Raw genomic sequence first — 27,423 nt, forward strand, 5'->3', positions numbered from 1 at the left:
TATTTAGAAGGTTCATCAAACTATGAACAAATGTATTGTTATAATATTATGGTCATCATGTCATGTACAGATCTGCAAATCCTAGAAATGTATTAATGTATAACCAATGGGAATATTGTCCTACGCCACCAAAGGGTAGCTCAAAAACATTTGCAAAAAGATTTCCGTACTTTTCAGGGTTCAATGTATCCAATCCAGAATTATTTTACTTTAGAAATGAAAACAAAACAGACATGAAAAGTATGTTGACAAATACCAAACAAATTTATTCTGCAGCCTTTTATGCTCAAATGTCTAAACTAGGTTTCGACTTTTGGAAAGACAACATTGAAACAAAAATTGTCTGGGACAGAAAAGATTGGCAGGTACAGGGGATAGAAGCTATATTTAGGGCCTGTTTCATCCCTGAGCAAATTATGTTTTATATGACACTGTCCAACAGATGTCTTGTCTTGGGTTAGCCAAGATAAAAGACCTGAACAATCCGTCTATACCTACACCTACACCTGATAACAGTAACACTTCAGAGGGGGAGGTCGATGTACATACTATAATTTTGCATCACAACAGAACAGATCCAGATAGGAATAAATGGTTAATCTGGCCCACAGACACAATCAACTGTCAAGATAGATTCCTGAGCAAAACACAGGGTTTCACATTCACTAGGCCAGACCCAAGATATGTTCAAAGACAGCATCCTGGAATAGTAACAACATACAGTGTAGGAAAACTTTGCCTTGATTGGCTACAAAGATCTACACTTAAGGATGTAAAACAACACTTATCTGTACTTAAAGAGGGCGCTGATCTTAGAGAATTCTTGCTAGGACCAAGAACACCACGTCATAAATGTTTTATATATGCCTGTTTCTATGCTGCTTATAATGAAGCATGGAAGATTACACAAGCAGAGACTGCGGAAAGAATACGAGAAATTGATCGTATACATTTAGAGAAAACTCTCTTTGTGGTTGACAATGGGTTAACAACTCTGTCATCCAGAATATATTCATTGGACAGCATAGTGTCTTCTGCCATAGACATCATGGAACAGGACTTGGTCATGTTGCAACATGGTCAGTCACAATTACGCTCTATCATGCTATTAGGTTGGAAGTTACAAAACCTATGTTTAGGCTATGTGCCTTGGCGTTTAATCAATACTACGTCACTGTTTTCAGAATTCAATCTCACTGATAAACAGATCAAACAAATTTATTCTGCAGCCTTTTATGCTCAAATGACACAAAGGGGAGAAGACTATACAGTGCTGAGCATTGAAAAACTGGAAAGATTTCCATTTACAGTAGCAGGAAAAACAGCTATTGAATGGATTATACATGGAACTCACTCTGCCTGTTACAATTTTCCATTTTCAGTATTGCCTAAAACCTATACCAGCAGGCACATATGAAAGGTTGGGTAAAAAATACATCAAGACATCCTGGGAATTACCGTACACGCATGGATGTTGGAGTGGGGGGCGTGAAGTGTTTATTAGTGGAAAAAATTGTGAAAATGCACTAAACGGTTCTCTCCTTTGTATAAACTTACACAGGGCCTGTGATGGTTCCTCTAACAATTTATCCTGCCACCTGCAAGGTTCACCAGCTGCAGTGATTGATCCAATTTTTGGCCAGCTCTCGAATGGGAGTTACCTCATGTTGAATGATCACGGCTGCTGTGGCATGATGCCAGGAGTACCATATCTAGTAACTGTGTCAGCCAGGGTCACTTGCTGTATGCAAGTATTGTTTCCTAAAACCAAGACAGACAAGGAGTCGCCTTTATGGCCTTCACTGAACATCTCTTCTATACGAATTGATACTTTAAGCAGAATGAAAGCCATTCTTTTGCAAAAAACTGTGCCACTGACCTCGGACAAAGAAACCTATGATCTGCAAGTCGCAAGGAATTCTTCTGATATACATGCCCTCTTAACTACAAACTGCCCTATATATTTCTCGGAAATGTTAAGTCGTATCTTAAACATGTCTGATACGAGCGGTATTGTATATGTATTTAAGACTCTATTTTCTGGACTATTAGCACCTTTTGAAGCGGTCCTAGGAATATTTCCAAACTTCGTGCACTCTGTGTTTGGCAGACTGCCGCTCAATTTGGGACTCACTGCAGGGATACTATTTTTTCTCCTACTGCTGCGATATGGCAAGCCAATTCACCAGCGACACCCAGTTCTCCATGGAGACAACTCTACTGAAGATGAAGTGTCGTGAGCGCATCATCCACATTTTGGGACAACCTCATCTAAGAGAATTAAATACCACAAGGTTTCTGTCATTCAGACCAATTTGGCAAGATTGCATCTTACCTGTTCTATGCTGCCTGCTATGCGGAGAAGAATGCATGTTAGACTCATGTCTCACACTCCCATCAGTAATGCCAATGGATGTTGATACTTTGCTTGAACCAGTAATGGCCCATGCACTGTGTTGTCCCCAGTGGATACCAATTCTGATGACGGCATTCATTGAGATCTCACAGACGTAAAATGCTAACGGTGAGGTATGAAAGGAAACAGCCGCGCAGGTACCATCCATTACGAACATTGCTAAGAAGACCAATGCTGACGGCGATGCTTCACATCTATGTGCGGTAAATCTTCTAAACGAGGTGATCCAACTTTCACCTACAATGGTAGACACATTTTTTACAGACTTAGAAGATTTGATGTTTTCTCTAAACGCAAACACTGACTTTTGATTTGGCACACAGTGTTCTGAGAGACTCTGAATTCGACCTTCATTTTTTCAAAACAAACTTCTAACTTTGGAACTCTTTTTCCTATGATTGATCTCTCCAAATTTGTATTTTTCATTTTTGTGATGCAAGTAATCTGCTAAAAGTAAAACTATTCATAGAGAACAAGAATTCTTTGAAAAACTTCCAGAGACAATATTTGACCTTGTCCACATGCAAACAGTTTTATGTAATCTGACATGAAATGGTTTCAGCACCTTTTTTCTTCTGTATTTATGAGCCATTTCATAAATGTATATTTTCATGATTGATTCAGTTAGCATTTCACAAATGTCAACTATATGCTTAGAATGAAACATTGCTTTGAATGCGTACAGCACCAATGCTTTTTTGTGAACAACCAGTACCAATGCATTTTAAGTGTTTTGGGTGGGTTTTAAACACTTGTGTGTAGATGTATTTTAGACATGTTTCAACATGTTTAGGACTTAGTATTTAGTAGAAGTCGTATATAAGAAAGTGGAGTGGGTGTTGTATGGTGTTTTAGATTCCGAATGAATTTTCCCGATTCATGCCCTTATATAGGTACAATTTGCGTTGCCCTCATGTAGGCATAGAAATCAAGCCCTTATTTAGGCATAGCCCATGCTACGCAAATACAGGCATGGCCACTTCCATCCGTTCACCAAACATCACAACGATTTCTTGGAAAACCAGACTTCTTAGCAGAAGGGACTTCCCCTAAACCTAGATATTGAGTTCTCCAAGAAACTCATTATTAAGCATGCTAAACTATTCCCTTAGGGGTTCATCCATGATGGTCACATGCCCAACTTTACATCAAGGATGTCATTCCTAAACACCTTCAAGGTATAAATATACCTTCACTTGCAATGGTAAAGCAAGGTGTGGTTTGGTACAGTTCGACTACCTACTTGCCCTACGCAGCTCACTACAGCAAGTGATGAAGGAAGCCGACTCTCCAGCTGATGCACTGATAGGAAGCTGTCCTCCTCTGCCTAGAATCCAGCTCCAGTGTTTCTGACTCCCCTTGCGGGGTGTTGGGAAATCGAGTCTGAGACACAGATACCAACCTCCTTCATTCTAAGGTATGGAGCTGATTAGAACCTAGAGAAACCTTTGGCAAATTCTTGGTAAAAACTAAACCTATGCTAAAGACCACACTTACGTCTTCCCTCGTACTAGACCTAGCTTAGGTACATTGGGGTAGGCTTATTTTAGAAACACCAGTTGAGTATTTTAGCCTGTGTTATTTATGTACGTATGTTTATATGTCATAGCACCAGACAATGCTATTACAATATTATTTTATATTACTGTTTATGCTGTACACATTATACTTTGCATTCTGTCTAACGATTGTAGCAGTTCACCTCTCTTGAATGAGTTCAATGGACCCCTTTTATTGAAACCCCCATCTCTCTATTTTCTCTGCAACTCTGTAGAAACTAAGCATGCACGATTGACTGAGTAAAATAGTTATCTATTGTTTCCACGACTCTGAAGATACGTTTTATTCTTGGGAAACAAAGTTGTCATGTTTATGCAGTTGTCAGAAACTAATCCCTCCTTGTATATTCGAAAAGTTTCTAGTGACCTCTGAGCTAGCTGGCATTCACAATTAAGTTTAGTCTACTCGATAGAGACATATTGACCTCAGTCCTATGTCATATCTATAGGGTATATTATTCCAATGCGCAGAGCCTATTGGGAATATAGGAACTGCACTATATTAGATTGGGCATTAATAGACTTCCAAACATTGACGATTTAGTTCTCACAATTGTGAGCATTTGACCTATTGGCATTGTAAATTATATTTGTGTTTAGAAAACCTGCAAACAGTGCATAAACACACACTTTGTACTTTGAGTTGTTGCTTATGAGAAGTAAGGCTGGCAGCAACTGTACCTCTTTTACTGCCAGCCTTGATTCTCCTAAGCAAGGACTATAAGAACAAAGTGTGTGTTTAAACACTGCTTGCAGGTTTGAAAAAACACATGAATAAAAAGACATTGTCATTTATAATGCCAATAGCTAAAACTCTTGCAAATGTGAGACCTATGCATTGCAAATGCTTGTTTAAACTTCGGTGCACTAGCTCGAAAGTTGCTTCCCACAGCAGTAAATAAACAGAAGGATCCCATGGCCCTCCAGAGCAGTGACGATTTGGGGGGACCTTGTGGGAGGGTAGGTGAGGCACAGCTGCCATCAGACTGGCAGGTCTGTAAACAGGGGAGCCCTATTATCAGGAGGCGGGGATTGGCTGCGTGGACTGCCAGTCTCCAGGGCAGGAACCGGCTCTCGTGAACGGTGACTGATTGCTGGCTGGTCCTGTTTCCCACACATTTCTATTGTTGAGCACTGATGTGTGGACAGCGAGAGAGAGTGAAAACAGAGGGAAGAAGATACAGAGAAATTGACCATGGCTGTCTCATCACTTCCGCCGGTCATCTCTGCTTGCTGCGACGCTCCATGGGAGTTAACTTTTGAGAAAAAGGCGAGACTTGCACCAACCATTAACCATTTATAGGCTACTATTTTTTAATGAAATAGACAAAAGCCAATCCAAATCGATGGGAGGAGTCAAACTTAATAAATGACATACAGCAGCTCATCCTGCAGCACAAGCACTAAAGGCTCGACATAAAAACTAAAATGAATCTTTGCATATAAATTTAATAGAAAAGTATGAGTGCTTCCTAGCAGAGAGTTGTACTTACAGCAGGTAGAGAAACCCTTTCTACATGTATTTCACATCACAGGAAAATATCATTCTTATTGGTGCAAAGAAAATGTATTATTAGTTTTGAATTACAATACCATGAGGAAATAGTTTTAACACTTACGAATGACTACAGAGATGTAATAAAAGATAAAGAAAAGGAAGATAGAAGCACTGGGGCAGTAAAGTATTGGACCATGACCCGTGCCTTGGAAGTGTGCTTTTTTATAGGCGGATGTCTGTGTGATCAAGCAAATACCAGAGCTTGCAGTACAAGAGACCTAATGATTGAAGTGGAATGACCCTTAGCTTCCTGCTGTTTGTTGTGGTTGGTGGGTGTAAAATTTGAATGGCAGCTGAACAGAACAATGGTAAAACAGGGCTAACCCAAAGTCTCTTAATGTATGTGTTAGACCTGACAGCCTTAGGGTGGTCGTCCCCGGAACGTTTTGCATTACTCATCCATTTTTGCTGTTCTCGATTTTGATGGCCTTAGAACTTGTTGCACTTTACCCCTGTTAACCAGTGCTAAAGTGCACATGCTGTCCCCTCTAAATATTGGAAAACTGGCTTACACCCAAGTGGCATATTTTATATACTTGTACGCTCTATTACAGTGACACAACATGTATCCAGGACCTGTACATTGAATGCTACTGGTGGGTCTGCAGCGCTTATTGTGCCACCCACTTAAGTAGCCCTTGAACACATGTCTAAGCCCTGCCATTGTGGCTCGTGTGGGCCATTTAAAACTACTATTTTGACCTGACATAATAAACCATTTGCCAGACCAAAACCTTCCTTTTTTAATATATGTATCCCACCCCTGGTATGGGCCCTAAATTCATAGGGCAGCGTGCAGTGTATTTAAAAAGTTATGTACTTTTAACTTTCACATGTCCTGGTAGTGTAAAGCTCTCCAATTAGTGTTTCACTACTGCAAGGCCTGCCTCTCCCATAGGATAAAATTGGGTTAACGTAACACATTTAATAAATGATAACTTTAAATGGAAGCAGTTCTGAATGTCAAATTTGGTGTCTAAAGAATTGCCATTTAAAGCTCCCTCTAATGGTAAAGTTGGATTTTAAAATACAGTTCTGTAAATGGCACTTTTATAAGGTTGACCTTTTCATGTCCTAGCCATTTGGTGCCTGTATGCTGTGTCACATGACTAGTTTTAGCTGGCAGTCGATCTTTGTGAATTGCTCCCAGATGGTGAGACAAAGGGAAAATAGGTGTTGTCAGATGGGCCATTTCTGACTTGATGAGAGGGAGGAGCTGTCACCTCCTACAAAGGGTTTGACACTAGTCTTTTGTGACCACAGACAAGCTGGGAATAGGGCAAGACGTCAAGGCATTCCAACACCTCTGGGTGTAGAAACCTCCAATCAATTAATCAATCAGGGGTTTGTAAAGTGTAGCTTCTCACCCGAGGGGGTCTCATGGCGCTAGGGGGCAGGTGGCTCCATTGGGTGCGGGGATCCTCTGAAGAGCCAGGCCTTGAGGTCCTTCCTGAACTGGAGCAGTGTAGGGCTTTGCCGGAGGTGGAGGGGGAGGTTGTTCCATACCTTGGCTGCAAGGTAGGAGAAGGACTTTCTATCCGTTCTGGTCTTGTTGATGCATGGGGTGGTGACCAGAGAGAGGTCAGCTGATTGAAGGTTTGTCTCAGGGGCGTGGAAGAAGAGGCAGTTATTTAGGTATGCTGGTTCGATGTTGTGGAGGGCCTCGTGTACATGTGTGAGTAGCTTGAAGGTGATTCTTCTTTCGATGGGGAGCCAGTTGAGATCATTGAGGTGTTGGGTGATGTGGTTGTGACTGGTGATGTCTAGGATCAGTCTGGCTGAGGCGTTCTTGACGGTCTGCAGCTTGCAGAGGTTTTTATTATAATTCCGGAGTAGAGGGCGTTGCCGTAGTCCAGTCTGCTAGTGATTAGGGAATGCGTGACCGTTTTTCTGATTTCGGAGGGGATCCATATGAACCTTTTTTTGGGGTATGCAGAGGGTGTCAAAGCAGGCCGAGGATACGGCATTAATCTGGCAGTTCATAGTGAGCGATGAATCCAGTATGATGCTGAGGTTTCGTGCATGGTCTGTCGGGGTAGGGGCCACCAGGAGTCATCCCATGCTGAGGGGGTAGAGCCAAAGATGAGGTCCTCTGTTTTCTCTGAGTTGAGTTTCAGGCAGCTCTTCTTCATCCAGGTTGCAATGGCATTCATTCCTGTTGTGTCTGGAGATGTGGGGTTCCTTGGTGAGGGAGAGGATGAGCTGGGTGTCTTCGGCATAGAAGATGATGTTGAGCCCATGGTTTCTGACGATGGTTGCGAAAGGGGCCATGTAGATGTTGAAGAGTGTGGGGCTGAGGGAGGATCCCTGGGTTACTCCACATCTTGTCTCTGTCGGTTCTGAGAGGTAGGGCAGGAGTCTGACTCGCTGAGTTCTGTCTGTGAAAAATTAGCGTTCCCAGTCGAGAGCCTTTCCACGAATGCCAGCATCATGGAGTCTGGTGGCTAGTGTGCAGTGAGAGACGGTGTCTTAGGTAGCTGAGAGGTCCAGGAGGATGATGGCTGCCATTTGGTCCTGGTTGAGGAGGGCAAGGGTGTTGGCAGTGGCGACAAGTAGGGCGGTCTCAGTGCTGTGGTTGCAGTGGAATCCGGATTGGGAGATGTCCTGGATGTTGCTGTCTATGATGAAGTTTGCTAGGTGTGTGTTGATGCCCATTTTGAGCACCTTGGCTGCGAATGGAAGCAGTGAGATGGGCCAGAGGTTCTTGAGGTCAGCCTGGTTTGTGGAAGGTTTCTTCAGGAGGTTGTTTACTACTAAGTGCTTTTAGACATCAGTCAATGTCTTGGAAGAGGGGGCATCTGTTGTCCCAAGAACCTTCTCCAAATATTGGACCCTCTGACCCCTCTCTTCAGTACACCTCTGGACCTGTGAAATCCTCAGAAGAATTGCTTTGCTGCTCCGTCAGGAGGACTTCTACTCTGTTTCTCTGCTGCCCTGCCACCCTGCTGCCCTGTTGGACTTCTGCTATTCTGCCTGAGTAAGATGGACTGGGCCTGCTTCTTGATCCCAGGGCCACCAGAATGACTCCAAGGGCTTGTTGGCTGACCTCCACATCAGAGCCTCAGAGACAGAAAAGGCTCAAACCACCTGGATTCCAGAACATGGACCTTGTCTCCTGTGAGTCTTACCCCCTGAGTAGTGCCACCACAGCCTGGACCCTTGCAAGGGAGTCTTAAGGTGCTTTGCCAGTCCAGCCATGGTGCAGTGAGCAGAAGCGAGGCATCTCCTTTCAGATTTGCTTTAGAACCATCGCAGAGTTACACATATCCAAAGATTGACTTTGCTGTGTGTGTGTATGTGTGTGTCTGCACATGTGTATATGTGTGCAGACAAGTGCGTACAATTATGTGCGTGTGCGTGTGTGTATATGTGTGTGTGTGCAAGCATGGGTGTGTGCGTGTGTGTGTGTTTTGGATCTCTATGGGATGGATTAACAATGCATTAGTGGTCACTGAGAGAAGGCTACCTGGTTGTGAAGTTGATTTTACAATAAATTTACCTGAATAAGGTAAATTGAATTATTCAATATTCTTGATTACTTACTGCTATTATTTGTTTATTCAGCAAAAAAATCTAATTGATGATATATTTCTTTGGAATTATGCACTTACTCCAAACACCAGATCCCACCACAGCAAGGACTAGTAGGACACTGAAGAAGACAAATATCCATGAAGCAGGTCTCTGGAAACGGGGAGCTTGTGGGTCAGCTGTAAAATTAAAGGAGGAATTATTTCATTGATCATCCTAATAATCCACAATTCTGCATAATTTCTACCATTGTGGTTATATTTTCATGTAATGAAGGTCTGGAGAACTCCATCTACAGCCAGAGATGTTGGGTCATTCATCACTTTGCCACACTTGTTTTACCGCTTGTCCATATGCTCCCTGATGGTCACAAAGGTTACATTCTGCACTATTGTCAAATGTCTATGGAAATGAGTCAACGGTCTTGCATTTCGCAGATGCAAAAAAATATATATTCTGAATAATTTCCTTCCAAACACCCAGCCTCTTGTTCAGCGTCATGTTGTTTTAGGTGCTGCACATTAAAACCCATCTGCTGCAGGATCTGTGTATTGTCAATTTCATTGTTCCAGGTTCGAATCTAAACGAGTGCATGTTTTTTTCTAGAACCCATAGAAAAATAAAGAAATATTGTCAGTTATGTGCCAAATGGTCTACCTAAAATATAATTTTATTTGGCCAGTTTTGAGACTAGAGACAATACTCATAACTTATTAATGAGTTTGCTTGTCCTGCCGCCTCGGGCACAAATGGGTTTTCCTCAGAGAAGTGTGCTGAATAACACAGGATATTATTGGGGTAAAACTCCAAGGTGCTTATTTATGAGCCCTTGCATCACTTTTACGCCGCCGGTGTGTCACTTTTTGTGGAACAGAACTATGCTTAGAACCATAGAACATCAGTATATAGGGACCAAGTCACCATATCACCTCAGTACCTAAGGGTCTGAGTCTGACTAGATACAGTGCCTTACTTGGTATTCTAATCTTACCAGAGAAACAAGTGAATTGTCACCACAGAACACAACACTCTCGACCCTCTCAGGGATTGCTGTAAAAGGACGCACCCTTTCGTCCTCTCACTTGGACTCATCCACAATAAAATAACCAGAATACACGAAGGCCGTTTAGAATATTTATTTAAACTTTTGTGCTCTGAAATGCAGTATAAGTTCCACTATTAGAAAACAAATGCATACCAACAATATCATAAGAATGGCTAATAATCCATATATCATGAAAAGCCCTGTCATTTTATAGGACAAAGGAACCTAAACCCACCTCCCTTGCCAATCAAGCTTAACGATTATATATCAACGATCTCTAGGATTACTGGCAGGCCCCTACCTTAGCAGTCACAGGTGGATGTTCAACATCTCAGCCGATACAGTGCTCTTGGCACAGAATTTATGTTCCATGTCTGTTTGTTGCTCATGGTCTCATCTATATGATAGGACATGTCCGTGCATAAACAACATGTGCGGTTCTGTGTTATGTCTAGGTGCTTGTGCCTGGCTGGAAAGAATAACAAGCTACATTGTTGTTTGACCTTGTCTATGGTGTTCAGACTAAATCCCAGGACAATAACAGAATGTAAAAACATATGCAGGTTCCGTATGAAAGTACAATGTGGCAGAAAAGCTAAAACGTGTTTAGATAGTTACATGTGCGAGGAAATGAGGCCTACAACATGCACAGTTAGACTAACATAGGGAAAAGCACAATGGGCCATGCAGGAAACACACAACAGTAAACAATCCAAGAGCCCAAATCTAAGATAAGAGATTGGTGGGAGGGAGAGCACATCCTTAGGGTCTTATTTAGAGCGTAGATGAGGGAAGTTATCAGGACAACATCATCCATCAAGAGGGTCCCATGTGGGAAGTGTCTAGACATAACTCTCAGTATCCTTTGTAAATGAGTGGCAGCCTACGTAGGTGTTAACCCCTCTACCTTCCTGGGATACAGCATGTGGTACACCCACTCCTCCCCTTCTTCTAGCTGCACTATGAGCACCAGGTTAATTCCCTGCAGGTCTTTCTTCTGGGCCCTGCTAGTCCACACTGTGGAGAAAGGAAGGAAGTAGGGGAGGGAACTGAGGATAGTAAAGAGGAGTCTAGAAGAAAGATCCCTCCTCACATTCTCATTCAGAGCTTCTCAGGAATTCACAATTGTCAGCTTACATAAACAGACAACATCTAAACCATATTTATCACACTTTTTCATTTGAAACTAAAATAATACTCCATAATAGACGTGGCGATGCTCATCTCAGCATGATAAATGTGGCAGTGCTTGTTCTGCAGCTTAAAATGTGTAAACACAGAATTAACACTGTCTCTTCATTTTGTTCCCCATTTAAAGCCAAGTGTTTGTAATACTGTAAGCATCCCAGATATAGATTAACGATATTACCACAATTTGAATGGCCTGCTCTGAATAAGTAACTAACTCATTGTGTAAAGCATGTGGTTGTGCATTGCCTATTCAGAAGCCTACTTGTGTAGCACGAGTGTGGGTGCTGTCTGGTAAAAAATATCTCCACCCCCATGCTTCCATCCGGGTGGGTGGACAGGAGTGAGTTGCACAAGGAGATACACTGAACTATCGTACATCAGTGTAGTGCAGTGAAACACCAATGGAACCAAGTGCAGCAGTCTATCTCCTCTGATTCATGAATGATGGACGGTGTTTGCTATAATGTCTTGAAACCACCTTCATTCATCCTATGACATGCTTTCCCTTGAGAGAGCAAGGTTGTTTCAAATACTTAAACCCCCTCACATAACCTCATAGCGCTTTAAAGTCTCTTCTCCAGGACATATTTGATACTGGGCTTGTTAGGTCTGGTGCTACCCAGGACCTTTTGATTTACTAAATGTATATATTATTTACTCATTGGGGATTTTCAGACAGCTCTCTTCACCCACTAGTCTGTTATTGTGTCATTCACATTTTTCTCCACCAACTGCAGCACACACCACAGGGTAATAGGTCAGTCCTCTTTAGCCATTTAATAACTATACTGTGAGTAATGGTTCTTTAACAAGGAAAACATCCACACACAAAGTATTTTCCTTCAGAATATCCATCTTTTTTACTCAGGTTAAACGCACCCTGTTTCATTTACAATTGATTTTAGATCAGCGTAGTTCTTTTCAGGTGGCTGTGTTTTTTAAATAAACATAAGGAGAGGGAGAACCCAGTTTCCATGGAATGCGTGTGTGTTATGTGTAGCCCGAGATCATTGAGCGAAGGTCATCCAGGTCGATGAGTGCTAGCGTCACAATTTCTCAGATATGTAGGCTATCTTTAGTTGTCTCTTTCTATTGAATGATGTGTATATATAAATATATATATTACAAAATATATATATAGGTTCATCGGACCCTCACACAAACACTAAACATGAATGGGTGGGATTAACGCATTTTTAAGCAGAGCTCTTTTTGTAAAGGTAAGTGTAGGCAGGGAGTATGGGTTTAAATGGCCTCTGAATCCTATTTTGCTGATTTAAATTTTTTGAGGATCTAGGACTAGATTAAAAAACAATGTGATGCTCTTACGATATAATGCTCTCAAGCATCTAGAAGGGCGACATGTTTCAGCCATTGTGCTATCCATATAGGGTCAATCTGCTTTCCTCAAGACCTCGATATAACCCTGCTTTAGTATTCCCACTAGTTAAACATTGATTCAAGGAGACACTACAGGTGTGAACAGATGCATACTCTTGATGAATGTTTGACTACAGGTACCATCCTCCCTTGGCATACTCTCTGATGTCGGTTAAAAAGCAATTCATCTATGACCATACCAGGAAACAGTCCTACAAGTGTGGTCTGTATGGTTGCATGCATGTTTATTATAATTTGGTTGCCCACCAAAAAGTAAAAAACCTACTAAAGAAGGGTTATATCGAATAAAGACCTGATTCCACTTGCATAACTAAATACATGATCTATGTTCAAGCAGTGTTTGCATAGGGATCACAATTGCGAGTTGTGTGATAAAGATCAAACCCTCACAGTTTTCTCCTGATAGATTCCGGGTGGCCTAACCTGCCAAATTTTATTTTGGAGAAAAGGCTCACAAAAATTCAAAACATGCAGAATTCGGGGGCATATTACCAAGGGCTTTGTCTCCGCCTTTTTGGCTTTAAAAGCCAAAGAAGAGGAGATAAAAATATCGCCCTATCAACAACAGGGTGCTAACATGCAAAATCGCATGTTCGCACCCTTTTTCACTACACTTCCCTTTGCATCTCTGAGATGCAAAGTGGGCGTTCCAGAGCAAATTAATAGGAGAAATGTTGCTAAACGACATTTTTCCTATTATCAAGCTTCACGCTAACCCTGTTAGAGACAAAAAAAGCAGCGCTAACCACGGTTAACACTGCTTTTTTACATCTGCTAATTTTCAGACTTAGCCATGTAATCCAATGGGAGGTGGATTACATGGCTAAGTCCACCATGGGCTTTCAACAAGGATATCCCTATCATTGAAGGTTTATCACTTCATTACCAGCAATAACCTCCCAAAATGCTGCTATCGCTGGATTTTTTATCGCCTAGGCGGTTAGCGTTGTTAACAACGCGATAACCAGGCGTTATTAACCAGCGATAGCGGACGTTTAAAAAATTTACGCTAAGAGCCCTTAGCGTTAATTTTCCCTGTTCCTTGTTAATATGTCCCTTGGTGTGTTAAATACCGATTCCTCAGGTTATGCCTCTTTTGCAAGTTTAAAATCAGAATAAGAAAAAGTTAGACACGTCGTAAATACTTCACTGTGGCGTGATGGTATTTGCCACGTGGTAAATACCTCCGCTTTTCCACCTAACTTTCAAGTGCAGGGCTGACAGGCCCAAAGTTATTTTATTTTTCACAAGTCACCAGGGATATTCCAAAGGTCAGGGTTGCTGAACACCAAGGCCCTCATTACGAGTGACCGATTATTTCCAATCCCTGTTCAAACTACTATGTGCACAGGAATCAGAATTACCTCTTCTGTGGTTGTTTGACATTCTTCACAATATTTCAGAGGTACATTTCAGCAAGTGAAACTTGTTGAATTTTTCTATGGGAAAACGCATGATTAATAACTTATATTCCACCACATACCTCTTTCACTCTTGAACTTTTTAATTCACTCCTGCGGGTGTGTTTTCTACCTTTGTCATTGTTTCCTGTGTTTCTCTTGTTCTTTCTTTCCCACTTTTGTCCCTCTTGTTCTGAGTCAAGTTCTGATAAGGAAAAATACGCCCAAGACCTCCAATATTAACGTTGGTGGGACCCACCTAGAATCAGAGTATCAGATTGAGCACTGATCTTTTTCCCGTAGAACTTAGCTGACACATTCAGAAGCTGCATGACGCCTACACATTGTTACCACAGGAAAACATATTTAAACGTATCAACCTCCATCATGATGTTTCAGGGATGTGATCCTCCAGATGTGCCAATGAGGTTAAACCCTTGAGCCTTACATACACCCTGCTACTACACCCTACTCACCCTACTCCCTCTAATTTAGGCAACGACTCAGTGCCAACCACATGACCCCAAACAGCCACATACAAAGCAGGCACCATCTGTGCTTTAGTGGCAGGAGCATGATGGCTTGGGGAGGAGGAAGATTGTCTTGTAATGTGAAAGATTTTTAGGTCTCGCCTGTGCAGCGCGCACGCGCTGCTTAGGAAGGCCTTAAGCCGTAATTTTTCACTTTTTATTTATTTATTTATTTATTTAGCGATTTGTATAGCGCCTGGTGACCCAAGGGCATCCCCGCGCTGTAAAAAGGCTGATATCCATTGAGGGAAGGGAAGGGAGGAGGGACATTTATTTCGGGAATAGGTGCGTTTTCAGTTTTTTGCGAAAAACCAGGTAACTGGATTCCAGTCTGAGGGTGCGTGGGAGGGAGTTCCATCCCATGGCCGCTTGAACCGAGAATCGTCGTCCTCCTGCACTGCATTGTGCTTGTGGTGGTATTCACCTTGCGGGAGCGCGCAGTGGTGCACCACAAGCACTAGTGCAGTGCTTGAAAAGTGAAGACTACGCACGCACATACGCACCACTCCCGGGTTTGTTAACCAGGTGGATACCCACAGTGTTGTGCCTTCCAAACAAATTGAATCTTTTTCGTCACGTTTTGTATTTGTTAAGCTGTCAGTTCTTCCTTTGGGACAGTTGCACGTCTTTTGTAAATGCCCTTCACCAGTACTTGCTTGAACGAGTACTTTATTTTTGACACGTAACGATAGAGGCGTGCGGCTTGAGCGTGAGAACCCTCTTTCTTTCTTGGATTTTCCAAAGCTCAACTGGCAAATACATTTCCAATATTCTCAGTTAGGCTCAGAGCATGAAATGTGGGACCGCTCATGGGAATGTAGCATGTGCATCAGCCATGATGTCAGCAGGCAGGAGTGGGTAAACTGGTGACTGGGGGTACATTTTACAGTGACAGTGTTGCGCACACCAGCGTTTGTTCAGGCTCGCACCCTTCATGCTAGGGCCCCTGAATGAGATACTACACCCTTATGTACCCTTTGAGGCGTACCCTGTGCCAAGAAGCGAACCTTCGAGGCTCTGGATTGAACCCCAGCAGGTCTCAAAACGGACACCGTGGTGTATAGATGGGTCTGGTGACATCAGCTTGCACATACATTGGCGCCCTGGCTTGACTTGTTGCTGCTTCTCCAGCCTTTAGTCCTGTGGTTTGCTGCCTTTATCTTGATTTTATACCTGAAGTCTGGAAACTACTCCTCTTCAAAGTCGGCGAAGGTTTTGGATTGGAACTCACATGTCTGCAATACCTTAATGTTAGTAACGTGATGAACCTGGCCATAAAAATGCACGTTTTTACTTAAACTATTCAAAAAGGAACAAAACTGGCATTAAATATACAGTTATTAATTTGAAGTTTGCCTTCATCACTATGTTTTTCGCATGTATCAGCTTTTGGTGGTTGTCGTCGAATGGATCTGCGCCACTGGTGACATTTCGCCACAATATTACAGTTCATTTCCACAGGTGCCACTCCTTTACCCTGGTTATAACTTATGAGGAGTGTTTGCAAGTTCATTTTGAAATAGTGTGTAAATCTGTACTGTTCCGGCCCTGACTTACTGGCACCTGCACCACTTCCTATCAATAGGGCTATGCAGATCACAAGCTCCAGTAGCCGATGTGCAGCCTTTTAGCCATTTAAATTCAAACTAGTAAAAACCATTTTTGTATGTAAAGTGACATTTGTGAAATGTTCTCGAAATCAAAACATAAAATTCTAGCTAAGAATGAGTAAATATCAATAATACTCATCATGTCAAGCTTAAGGGAAGGTTGTTCTGTATAGATAGATCTGAAGAGGCGAAATATCAGGTGATTCAGAACTATGTCACCCACACAATAACAAGACTTCTAAAGCTGCCAGCATTCAAGCTCAACCACTGTACATACATAATAACTACATAGACAAGCATTGGCATAGTCAATAGGTCTCACCTTTGGGACCTTATAAGTATTAATTGTGCAGCATAATATCCTTGGTGCAACAACATCAACTGTTGCATGGCTAAACACTTATACGGCCCCAAAGCCGAGACCTATTGGCTATGCCAATGCTTGTTTCCTATCTAGGCAGGTGCTGTGGTGCAGATAACAGGGAGATCTGCCGGAGAATTCTGGATGCAAATGAACAGCCCTTTTAAAATATTCTTCTCTCTTGGTCTTCCTCCCATGGAGTAGAATAAACAAATTTCCCTCAGGCTAAGTCTGGAAATCTGCGACTGGAGTGCTGCTGTTTTGAAGGTACCCACACCCAGATTCCTACATGAAATTTGGGTGGCTTTTATTCCTTTGATCGCCCTCGAAGCATTATTGCATTTTCCATTTTTGGGAGCAGCCAATAAATATATTTCTCTGGATGGACTGGTCACACAAGCTATGTTTGAGTACCCACAAACCTATGTTTTTTTGTATGTTCCATTCATTTTACATGGTTAGCCACCCTTACATTCAAGCTTTCCCACTTCTAACCCTAAACATAAAATGACAGAAAACCTGCCATGTAGGCCGTACACACAGATTATTTGCCATCATAGGAGCACTTCACTCTATTTGACAGAAAATTTCAATACCATTTATTGATAAAAATTGGGAGATGTTACATTTGGAACCAGATTGCAAATATATTTTACTTTAAAAAAAAAACCTCTGATCTCAAATTAAAATCCCAAAGGCATTAAAGTCATAATATCAATGTCAATTAAAACGGTAATCAGCGAATAAATAAAAATGGTCTGAGGACCTTATTAAGTTTAAGCACTATCACTTTCCTAACCTCTAATTCCCTGATCAGTGCATATCAATCCTACCGTGAATCGCCCTTTTTCTGTACGAAGAGGCGTAGAATCTTTAAACTTCTTTTAGATAATCATCCTCCCTTATTAAGAGTGTCCTATTTGTTGTTACAATTTCTGTAATATATTTTCGCTTTTTTGGCTTTAGTAGCCTAGCAGTGCTCCCACTATGTCCCTGTCACAGCCCAATATATTTTCAATATAAAGCTCACATAGGACCATCATTTTCATGTCAGAAAAAAGGGCTATATCTAAAAGGTTGGCGGCAAGCATCAGGCATGTGAACATGTGAAGAGGGGTGGAGGAGACGTGATATAGATGTGATTTATTGAACTATTGTACTGGTGATGGGATAGCTGGCCTAGTGGCATGACACACAATAATATATCCTGAGCTCGATAGAGAAAAAAGACAACAATTATTTAGTCCATCAAATTCAATCCAAGAAAGTAGTAGTTTCTTATATCTTCTTAATTTATTTCCAATTTGATCAGGAAAGAGACTTCAATCTTCACCCAGATAACAAAAACAATAAGCCGTTGCCAACACGTGTTTCGTCTTGGTATGGTAACCAGTGACTTCTTCAGGGCTGAAATAGTTACAATAGAAGCAATCACATATCTAGTAAGATATATAAACATATATCAGACAATGAAACCACACCTAAGATGATAAATATCATACAAAGTGGCTATAGTTGTGAGTAAGGATCCACAAATGAGCCCTACCCCATTCAAGCAGGTCTCCAATAATGACTATATTCCCACAATTGTTTGTATACTGAGACAATTGAATTCTCTATTATATCCAGACAGCCTTATTACTGTAGACATACAAGATTAGGTAACCATATTTCTCATTGGTAATTATACCACAACAGTATGATACAATCGTGTGACATACACTGGAGGTTAACACTTAGTCAGCATAAGGAAAAGAAATAAAGAGCAAAATTACTCTAAAGGTAAAACACCACACCCAAAGCGTGAAAAGACAGAAGAACCGAAATGATCTCAATAAAAACAAACCACTAAATATCCAAAATCACAGAACCCATAGTATACCAGTGTATATAGAACAACGGTTGATAGAAACCAAGGTACGAGTATGTTAGTATTGTTCGCTCACCTATGGCTAAGATAAAACCGGTTCATAGGCGGAAGGTTAAATTTATACTGTTCCACCAATCTAAAATAAACAAGGATTCATGAGTCAAAACTATTAACTATGTCATATATATTTCAATAGTCAAGCAACACTGGTAATTATTAGTTGTCGCATCCTATGTGCAAAAATTATAGGAGACACTCACTAGAGAAGGTTGTTATCCACGCTTACGCTGGGCGTTGAACAATTTGCCAATCAAGAGGCGGAGATCCGCCGATTTCCATAGGAAGTATGTATCAAAATCACAAAGAATATAATTTTCGTGTTATTACACACGTGGTACCCTACAGAGAAAGCATTTGTATTAGTCCTGATTCTATTTGTATAACCAGATATAGTTATATCAATAAAAAATATACAAAAGTTATTAAATTTTTACATTTAAAAAGAACGAAGTTGTTATCTTATCCGTTTTACGCTAGTTAATCTATTTAAGTAAAAACGACTAATTTAAATAGTCCATTAATTATCATGACAAACCTTTCCAGTTTATAATTATTTTTGAATGATCGATATCAACATCAAAATCAATGTGATACTCGAAATTCAAAGTCAAAGCGGATTACAAGGTAAAATATCAGTCTTTATCCCAAAGTTTAAGGAAAAAGAGCATTAGGCGTCATTTCATTACCTCCGAGTGCAGAGAGTAGAAAGCAATAGTTTCTCCGTGTATTCGGCGTTCAACACGGGCGCCATCTTCGTAACCTCATATACTCCTCCATGAGTAATGGGAAACAAACAAAGGACTTCGCAGTATTCTTTCAGATAAGATGCAAACCGCATCCATCTTGGAGTGGCAAGGATTATATTTCATAATAACTCCAAAGCCAAGAGTTTAACTAACTGTAAATGCAAAATAACGGGCCTCTAGGGCACAATTATATCTTCAATTATTAGAAAAAAACCATCCTATTTATAGCGAGTGTAATAATATTTTCTAGAGATCTACCAATATCCTATGCCCCCAGAAAAGATAAAATTGCGAGAAACAGAGGGGGGAGGGGGGGGACAAAGGTGGTTATTGGGTACCACTATAATTACAAACAATATACATGCAGACTAAATTAAACGTAGTGAGAATTAATTTACATATGAACGTGAAAGAGAAAGTAAATTTAATAAACCTAAAAGAAAGAGGAAGGAAGGATGAAACGAACAAGATGTTCAGAATAATAGAAATTAAAGAAAATTTCTAATTTTTACCACACAACAATCATATAAACATATTAATAAAAACCATTATACAGAATAAATATACAAAGAAATCATAATGTCACAATTCCATCCGGATTCAAGACATATGATACAATACATCAAAATTGCAGAATTTAACAAATAAGCTCATCATTTATCTTAATGCTTCTCAACATAGGAAATATTGCATCTCCCCGTCAAAGTTAAGCCCCTCATCCACCGCATTGGCACGCATAATCCAACGCGCCTCTTGCTGTCTCAATTTTAATTCACGGTTCCCACCCCTAGTTCCAGCTGGTACCACTTCTATACCATGGAAGGACATAGTTAGGTGTTCCGTTTGCGATGTACATTTCATAGCATGTGCCGCTATTGGGACTCTAGCATCTCGATTTTTAAGAGCTCTAAAATGTTCACTGGTCCTATCCTTTAATCTTCTGATAGTACTACCTATGTACACCTTTCTACATTTACATAGAATGGCATATATAACATACGTAGTGTTACAGTCTATATGTGTTTTGATGTTATAGACACCGGAGTTGTTATATTCAAAGGATTTTATACCATGCAAGGACATTCTACACATACTGCAAAATAATGTTTTCCTTTTCAATGATAGATGGTATCAATAAAAATGTGGAGTAGCCATGGGTTCCAGATTTGCGCCGTCCTTCGCCTGCCTTTTCATGGGTTGGATGGAGACGGTGCACATCTGGGGCCCTGGCGGTGCTCCGTGGCATCAATATATCAACTACTATGGAAGGTATATTGACGACCTTCTATTTATTTGGACAGGAAGTGTGGAAGATCTGATGACTTTTTTTAACTACATGAACAATAATTTGTACAACATGACTTTTACAATCAACTATAGTCGAACAGAAATAGTTTTTCTTGACCTTAAACTATATGTACAGGATGGGAAACTATGTAGTAAGTTGTTTAGAAAGGAAACATCATGCAACTCGGTTCTGCATGGAAAGAGTGCACATCCGATTTCCCAAATAAATTCGATTCCTTATGGGGAATTTTATAGAGCTCGACGTAACTGTAATGATAATACAGAATTTTTGAAGTGTGTGGACGACATTGAGAACAGATTTTTGTCCAGAGGGTATAAACAGGATGTGGTTAAAAGGGCTAGGAATAGAGCTTTGAAATTGAAACGAACAGAAACTCTATTATTGAAAAGTAAACCTGTCAAAAAAAGAAACCCTATTAGATTGATCACGGGTTACAGTGTTTGGTCAAAACAGATTTATCAAATACTTAACAAATATTGGTTTATGCTTACATCTGATCCTTCACTGAAAGATCTAATATTACCTCATCCATCAATAACATACAGAAGAGGTTTAACGATTAAAAACATAATCAGCCCCAGCTATCCTAGAAGTAGCCACAAACCATCGTGGCTCCATACCCATAATAAGGGGTCTTTCAGATGCGGGGATTGCAGTATGTGTAGAATGTCCTTGCATGGTATAAAATCCTTTGAATATAACAACTCCGGTGTCTATAACATCAAAACACATATAGACTGTAACACTACGTATGTTATATATGCCATTCTATGTAAATGTAGAAAGGTGTACATAGGTAGTACTATCAGAAGATTAAAGGATAGGACCAGTGAACATTTTAGAGCTCTTAAAAATCGAGATGCTAGAGTCCCAATAGCGGCACATGCTATGAAATGTACATCGCAAACGGAACACCTAACTATGTCCTTCCATGGTATAGAAGTGGTACCAGCTGGAACTAGGGGTGGGAACCGTGAATTAAAATTGAGACAGCAAGAGGCGCGTTGGATTATGCGTGCCAATGCGGTGGATGAGGGGCTTAACTTTGACGGGGAGTTGCAATATTTCCTATGTTGAGAAGCATTAAGATAAATGATGAGCTTATTTGTTAAATTCTGCAATTTTGATGTATTGTATCATATGTCTTGAATCCGGATGGAATTGTGACATTATGATTTCTTTGTATATTTATTCTGTATAATGGTTTTTATTAATATGTTTATATGATTGTTGTGTGGTAAAAATTAGAAATTTTCTTTAATTTCTATTATTCTGAACATCTTGTTCGTTTCATCCTTCCTTCCTCTTTCTTTTAGGTTTATTAAATTTACTTTCTCTTTCACGTTCATATGTAAATTAATTCTCACTACGTTTAATTTAGTCTGCATGTATATTGTTTGTAATTATAGTGGTACCCAATAACCACCTTTGTCCCCCCCTCCCCCCTCTGTTTCTCGCAATTTTATCTTTTCTGGGGGCATAGGATATTGGTAGATCTCTAGAAAATATTATTACACTCGCTATAAATAGGATGGGTTTTTTCTAATAATTGAAGATATAATTGTGCCCTAGAGGCCCGTTATTTTGCATTTACAGTTAGTTAAACTCTTGGCTTTGGAATTATTATGAAATATAATCCTTGCCACTCCAAGATGGATGCGGTTTGCATCTTATCTGAAAGAATACTGCGAAGTCCTTTGTTTGTTTCCCATTACTCATGGAGGAGTATATGAGGTTACGAAGATGGCGCCCGTGTTGAACGCCGAATACACGGAGAAACTATTGCTTTCTACTCTCTGCACTCGGAGGTAATGAAATGACGCCTAATGCTCTTTTTCCTTAAACTTTGGGATAAAGACTGATATTTTACCTTGTAATCCGCTTTGACTTTGAATTTCGAGTATCACATTGATTTTGATGTTGATATCGATCATTCAAAAATAATTATAAACTGGAAAGGTTTGTCATGATAATTAATGGACTATTTAAATTAGTCGTTTTTACTTAAATAGATTAACTAGCGTAAAACGGATAAGATAACAACTTCGTTCTTTTTAAATGTAAAAATTTAATAACTTTTGTATATTTTTTATTGATATAACTATATCTGGTTATACAAATAGAATCAGGACTAATACAAATGCTTTCTCTGTAGGGTACCACGTGTGTAATAACACGAAAATTATATTCTTTGTGATTTTGATACATACTTCCTATGGAAATCGGCGGATCTCCGCCTCTTGATTGGCAAATTGTTCAACGCCCAGCGTAAGCGTGGATAACAACCTTCTCTAGTGAGTGTCTCTTATAATTTTTGCACATAGGATGCGACAACTAATAATTACCAGTGTTGCTTGACTATTGAAATATATATGACATAGTTAATAGTTTTGACTCATGAATCCTTGTTTATTTTAGATTGGTGGAACAGTATAAATTTAACCTTCCGCCTATGAACCGGTTTTATCTTAGCCATAGGTGAGCGAACAATACTAACATACTCGTACCTTGGTTTCTATCAACCGTTGTTCTATATACACTGGTATACTATGGGTTCTGTGATTTTGGATATTTAGTGGTTTGTTTTTATTGAGATCATTTCGGTTCTTCTGTCTTTTCACGCTTTGGGTGTGGTGTTTTACCTTTAGAGTAATTTTGCTCTTTATTTCTTTTCCTTATGCTGACTAAGTGTTAACCTCCAGTGTATGTCACACGATTGTATCATACTGTTGTGGTATAATTACCAATGAGAAATATGGTTACCTAATCTTGTATGTCTACAGTAATAAGGCTGTCTGGATATAATAGAGAATTCAATTGTCTCAGTATACAAACAATTGTGGGAATATAGTCATTATTGGAGACCTGCTTGAATGGGGTAGGGCTCATTTGTGGATCCTTACTCACAACTATAGCCACTTTGTATGATATTTATCATCTTAGGTGTGGTTTCATTGTCTGATATATGTTTATATATCTTACTAGATATGTGATTGCTTCTATTGTAACTATTTCAGCCCTGAAGAAGTCACTGGTTACCATACCAAGACGAAACACGTGTTGGCAACGGCTTATTGTTTTTGTTATCTGGGTGAAGATTGAAGTCTCTTTCCTGATCAAATTGGAAATAAATTAAGAAGATATAAGAAACTACTACTTTCTTGGATTGAATTTGATGGACTAAATAATTGTTGTCTTTTTTCTCTATCGAGCTCAGGATATATTATTGTGTGTCTGTTTTACAATAGTGATTGGCTCCTCTCATCACATTGTTTGGTCTCTGTTAGGTGACTGGGACCTTATCCTTAGAGTTCGGACATATATTGACCCACACCTGTGTATCTTCCCAGCGCAATCTAAACTCATTCACCTATCTCGCTTTGGGCCTAGTGGCATGGTGTTGGCCTACTGGACTAGGGTTGTCCCATTTGCAGTGCTGGGCTATTTTTATGAGTAGAGCGCTAAATGATCTTTATTGACTTTGAGCCCGATTTAGAGTTTGGCGGAGAGGGTACTCTATCGCAAAGGAGACAAAGTACCCTCTCCACTAAACTAAAGGACCGTCCAACTCATTTAGAGTTGGCCGGATCTTCATTATGTCTGCTCTGTCTCTGCCATCGACATATACCCCCAACTACCCTTTATGGAGTAAGGGCGGTTGGAGGTTTGACCATGTGTCTGCCTGCCCAATTTAGAGTGGAGAAACGTATGGACAGTTTTCACAGTTGTCACTTGAAATCAGGGTCTGCTTTACTTATTCTGCGGGCACTATTCTAGTTAGCCATTCTGAAACTTTCGGATCCAAAAGTGAGTATTGTGTAACCAAATCTACTCGCCTGCTGTCAGGTCTGTAGCAATTTTACAACCAACGGGGCATAATATCAAGAGATAAATCGCTGCTTTTTCGGCACATTTTTTATCTAAATATTATCTAGGCGTCGCTAACATGCATTAGCGCATATTATCAGCCGATTTTGTAACACATCTCATGACAGCGATAGATATCGCTAATGAGATGCAAAGTACGCATTCCCTCCTAAGACAACATGAGAAACGATCACAAAACTAACATTGCGGTATTAACAACACGGCCCCTGAACAGCGAAGCGATAACAAAAGGCGCGCTAAGCCCCCATTATCGCAAAAAACCTGACTTAGCCTTATTGCCTATGGGAGGTGGATTGTATGGTTAATTACACACTATTGTATCAGCAAACTTTTCTATTATTGCGGCTCAGTTATCTCTAGATTCCTCGCGATAATGGGTGTTTTTGCGGCTATCGCTGGATTTCTTATCGCCATTGAGATGAGCGTTGATAATACCACGCTATCACGGCGATGACATCCAGCGATAGGAAAAACAGTGCTAAACGCACTTTTCGATAATTATCGCAACTCATTGGTAATATGCCCCAACATCTTTTAAAAGATTAATATTTAGGACCTGAAATTTTCATTGCTTGATTTCCTTTGATAGTTGTTTAATGGTTTGTGGATTCTCCTTACCATACAACACCTTCTGTCTGAGGTGTGGTGGGAATTAGTTTTTGGTGAAACGGATAAGGGGCAGTGAAAATTGCAAAATGCCCCGCTTGCCATGGAAGTTCCCATGGCGATGGGGCATTTCTCTTTTTATTTTCCAAATATAAATCGAACTTGTTATTTTTGTTTAGGAAATGTAAAATTAACATCGGAAGTTTGTCGTGCACGGTCATGTTGACGGAGTCTTCTGTTACAATGCTTTGGCAGGAATCCGTGTGACATGGTTCCTGCCAATGCTAGAGATGTGAGTTGGGCCGGTGGACATCTCAAAATTTTGTAAGCGGGGAATCCATCAAGGCAACAAAGTACTTTACTACTTCGCCCTGATGGAGTCAAAGCATGTGCTCCTAAGTTTAAATCAGGCCCTTTGTCATCATTGTTACTTTGATAATGGCCCTTAGTAAGAGTGCAATATTTATGTTAAAAATATTACAAATATTTATCCTTTGCTCACTTCACTAAAAAATATTCTAGAGGGTTATATTTAATTACTGTACTTCGGTTACATGAGTACATATATCAAAGAGTAGTCCTGCACCAACAGGAATCACACCACTGCCATAAAAACTAACAGTTGGGTACAAGCAGAAATTGTTCTGAAGATTTAAAGACATACCAGGGTGGTGTTCCCTACAAAGGGAAACTCAAGAGTAGTCTGGTAAGCAGAACAAGATTGCTAGTTGCCATAGCAATAAAATACACACCAACAAAGGGGTATGCTTTTGGAAATCCTGTCTTTGAAAGTGTGACCCTCTGAGGAAAACAAAATGATTCTGAGTGTCCATGCAGGTGCAACTTATGTACATATGTTAGAATAAAGATGGAAGGCGGAAAGAATACGGGAAGTTCTCACCTCTTGGGACATCATCACATCTATCCTTTGTCTTCCTTCTCCCCTTGTACTGAAGAGCTGTGTATCCCTCCTCTTCCTCTGGTTTCCTCCTCTCTTGGAACTGCAGAGCGGTGTATCCCTCCTCCTCTTCCATTGTAGAACTTATAAAAACTGGACTTCTGAAGAGAGGGTCTGAGCTTGGATTATCAGCCGATTTTGTAACGCATCTCATGACAGCGATAGATATCGCTAATGAGATGCAAAGTACGCATTCCCGCCTAAGACAACATGAGAAACGATCACAAAACCAACATTGCGGTATTAACAACACGGCCCCTGAACAGCGAAGCGATAACAAAAGGCGCGCTAAGCCCCCATTATCGCAAAAAACCTGACTTAGCCTTATTGCCTATGGGAGGTGGATTGTATGGTTAATTACACACTATTGTATCAGCAAACTTTTCTATTATCGCGGCTCAGTTATCTCTAGATTCCTCGCGATAATGGGTGTTTTCGTGGCTATCGCTGGATTTCTTATCGCCTTTGAGATGAGTGTTGATAATACCACGCTATCACGGCGATGACATCCAGCGATAAGAAAAACAGTGCTAAACGCACTTTTCGCTAATTATCGCAACTCATTGGTAATATGCCCCAACATCTTTTAAAAGATTAATATTTAGGGCCTGAAATTTTCATTGCTTGATTTCCTTTGATAGTTGTTGAAAGGTTTGTGGATTCTCCTTACCATACAACACCTTCTGTCTGAGGTGTGGTGGGAATTAGTTTTTGGTGAAACGGATAAGGGGCAGTGAAAATTGCAAAATGCCCCGCTTGCCATGGAAGTTCCCATGGCGATGGGGCATTTCTCTTTTTATTTTCCAAATATAAATCGAACTTGTTATTTTTGTTTAGGAAATGTAAAATTAACATTGGAAGTTTGTCGTGCACGATCATGTTGACGGAGTCTTCTGTTACAATGCTTTGGCAGGAATCCGTGTGACATGGTTCCTGCCAATGCTAGAGATGTGAGTTGGGCCGGTGGACATCTCAAAAGTTTGTAAGCGGGGAATCCATCAAGGCAACAAAGTACTTTACTACTTCGCCCTGATGGAGTCAAAGCATGTGCTCCTAAGTTTAAATCAGGCCCTTTGTCATCATTGTTACTTTGATAATGGCCCTTAGTAAGAGTGCAATATTTATGTTAAAAATATTACAAATATTTATCCTTTGCTCACTTCACTAAAAAAAATTCTAGAGGGTTATATTTAATTACTGTACTTCGGTTACATGAGTATATATAACAAAGAGTAGTCCTGCACCAACAGGAATCACACCAATGCCATAAAAACAAACAGTTGGGTACAAGCAGAAATTGTTCTGAAGATTTAAAGACATACCAGGGTGGTGTTCCCTACAAAGGGAAACTCAAGAGTAGTCTGGTAAGCAGAACAAGATTGCT

General features: G+C 40.3%; 1 protein-coding gene across 1 annotated transcript in view; it reads right to left on the minus strand.

Moving 5' to 3' along the window:
* Positions 1 to 27,423, minus strand: part of LOC144767758 (killer cell lectin-like receptor subfamily B member 1B allele C) — a 322,370-nt gene that overhangs the window by 166,632 nt on the left and 128,315 nt on the right. The window contains exon 2 of the mRNA XM_078651145.1: positions 9,145 to 9,243. Within this exon, the coding sequence (XP_078507271.1) occupies positions 9,145 to 9,243 (99 nt within the window). The remainder of the gene's footprint in view (positions 1 to 9,144; positions 9,244 to 27,423) is intronic.

This window comes from Lissotriton helveticus, chromosome 7, assembly GCF_964261635.1.
Source record: "Lissotriton helveticus chromosome 7, aLisHel1.1, whole genome shotgun sequence".
NCBI classification, from domain to species: domain Eukaryota; kingdom Metazoa; phylum Chordata; class Amphibia; order Caudata; family Salamandridae; genus Lissotriton; species Lissotriton helveticus.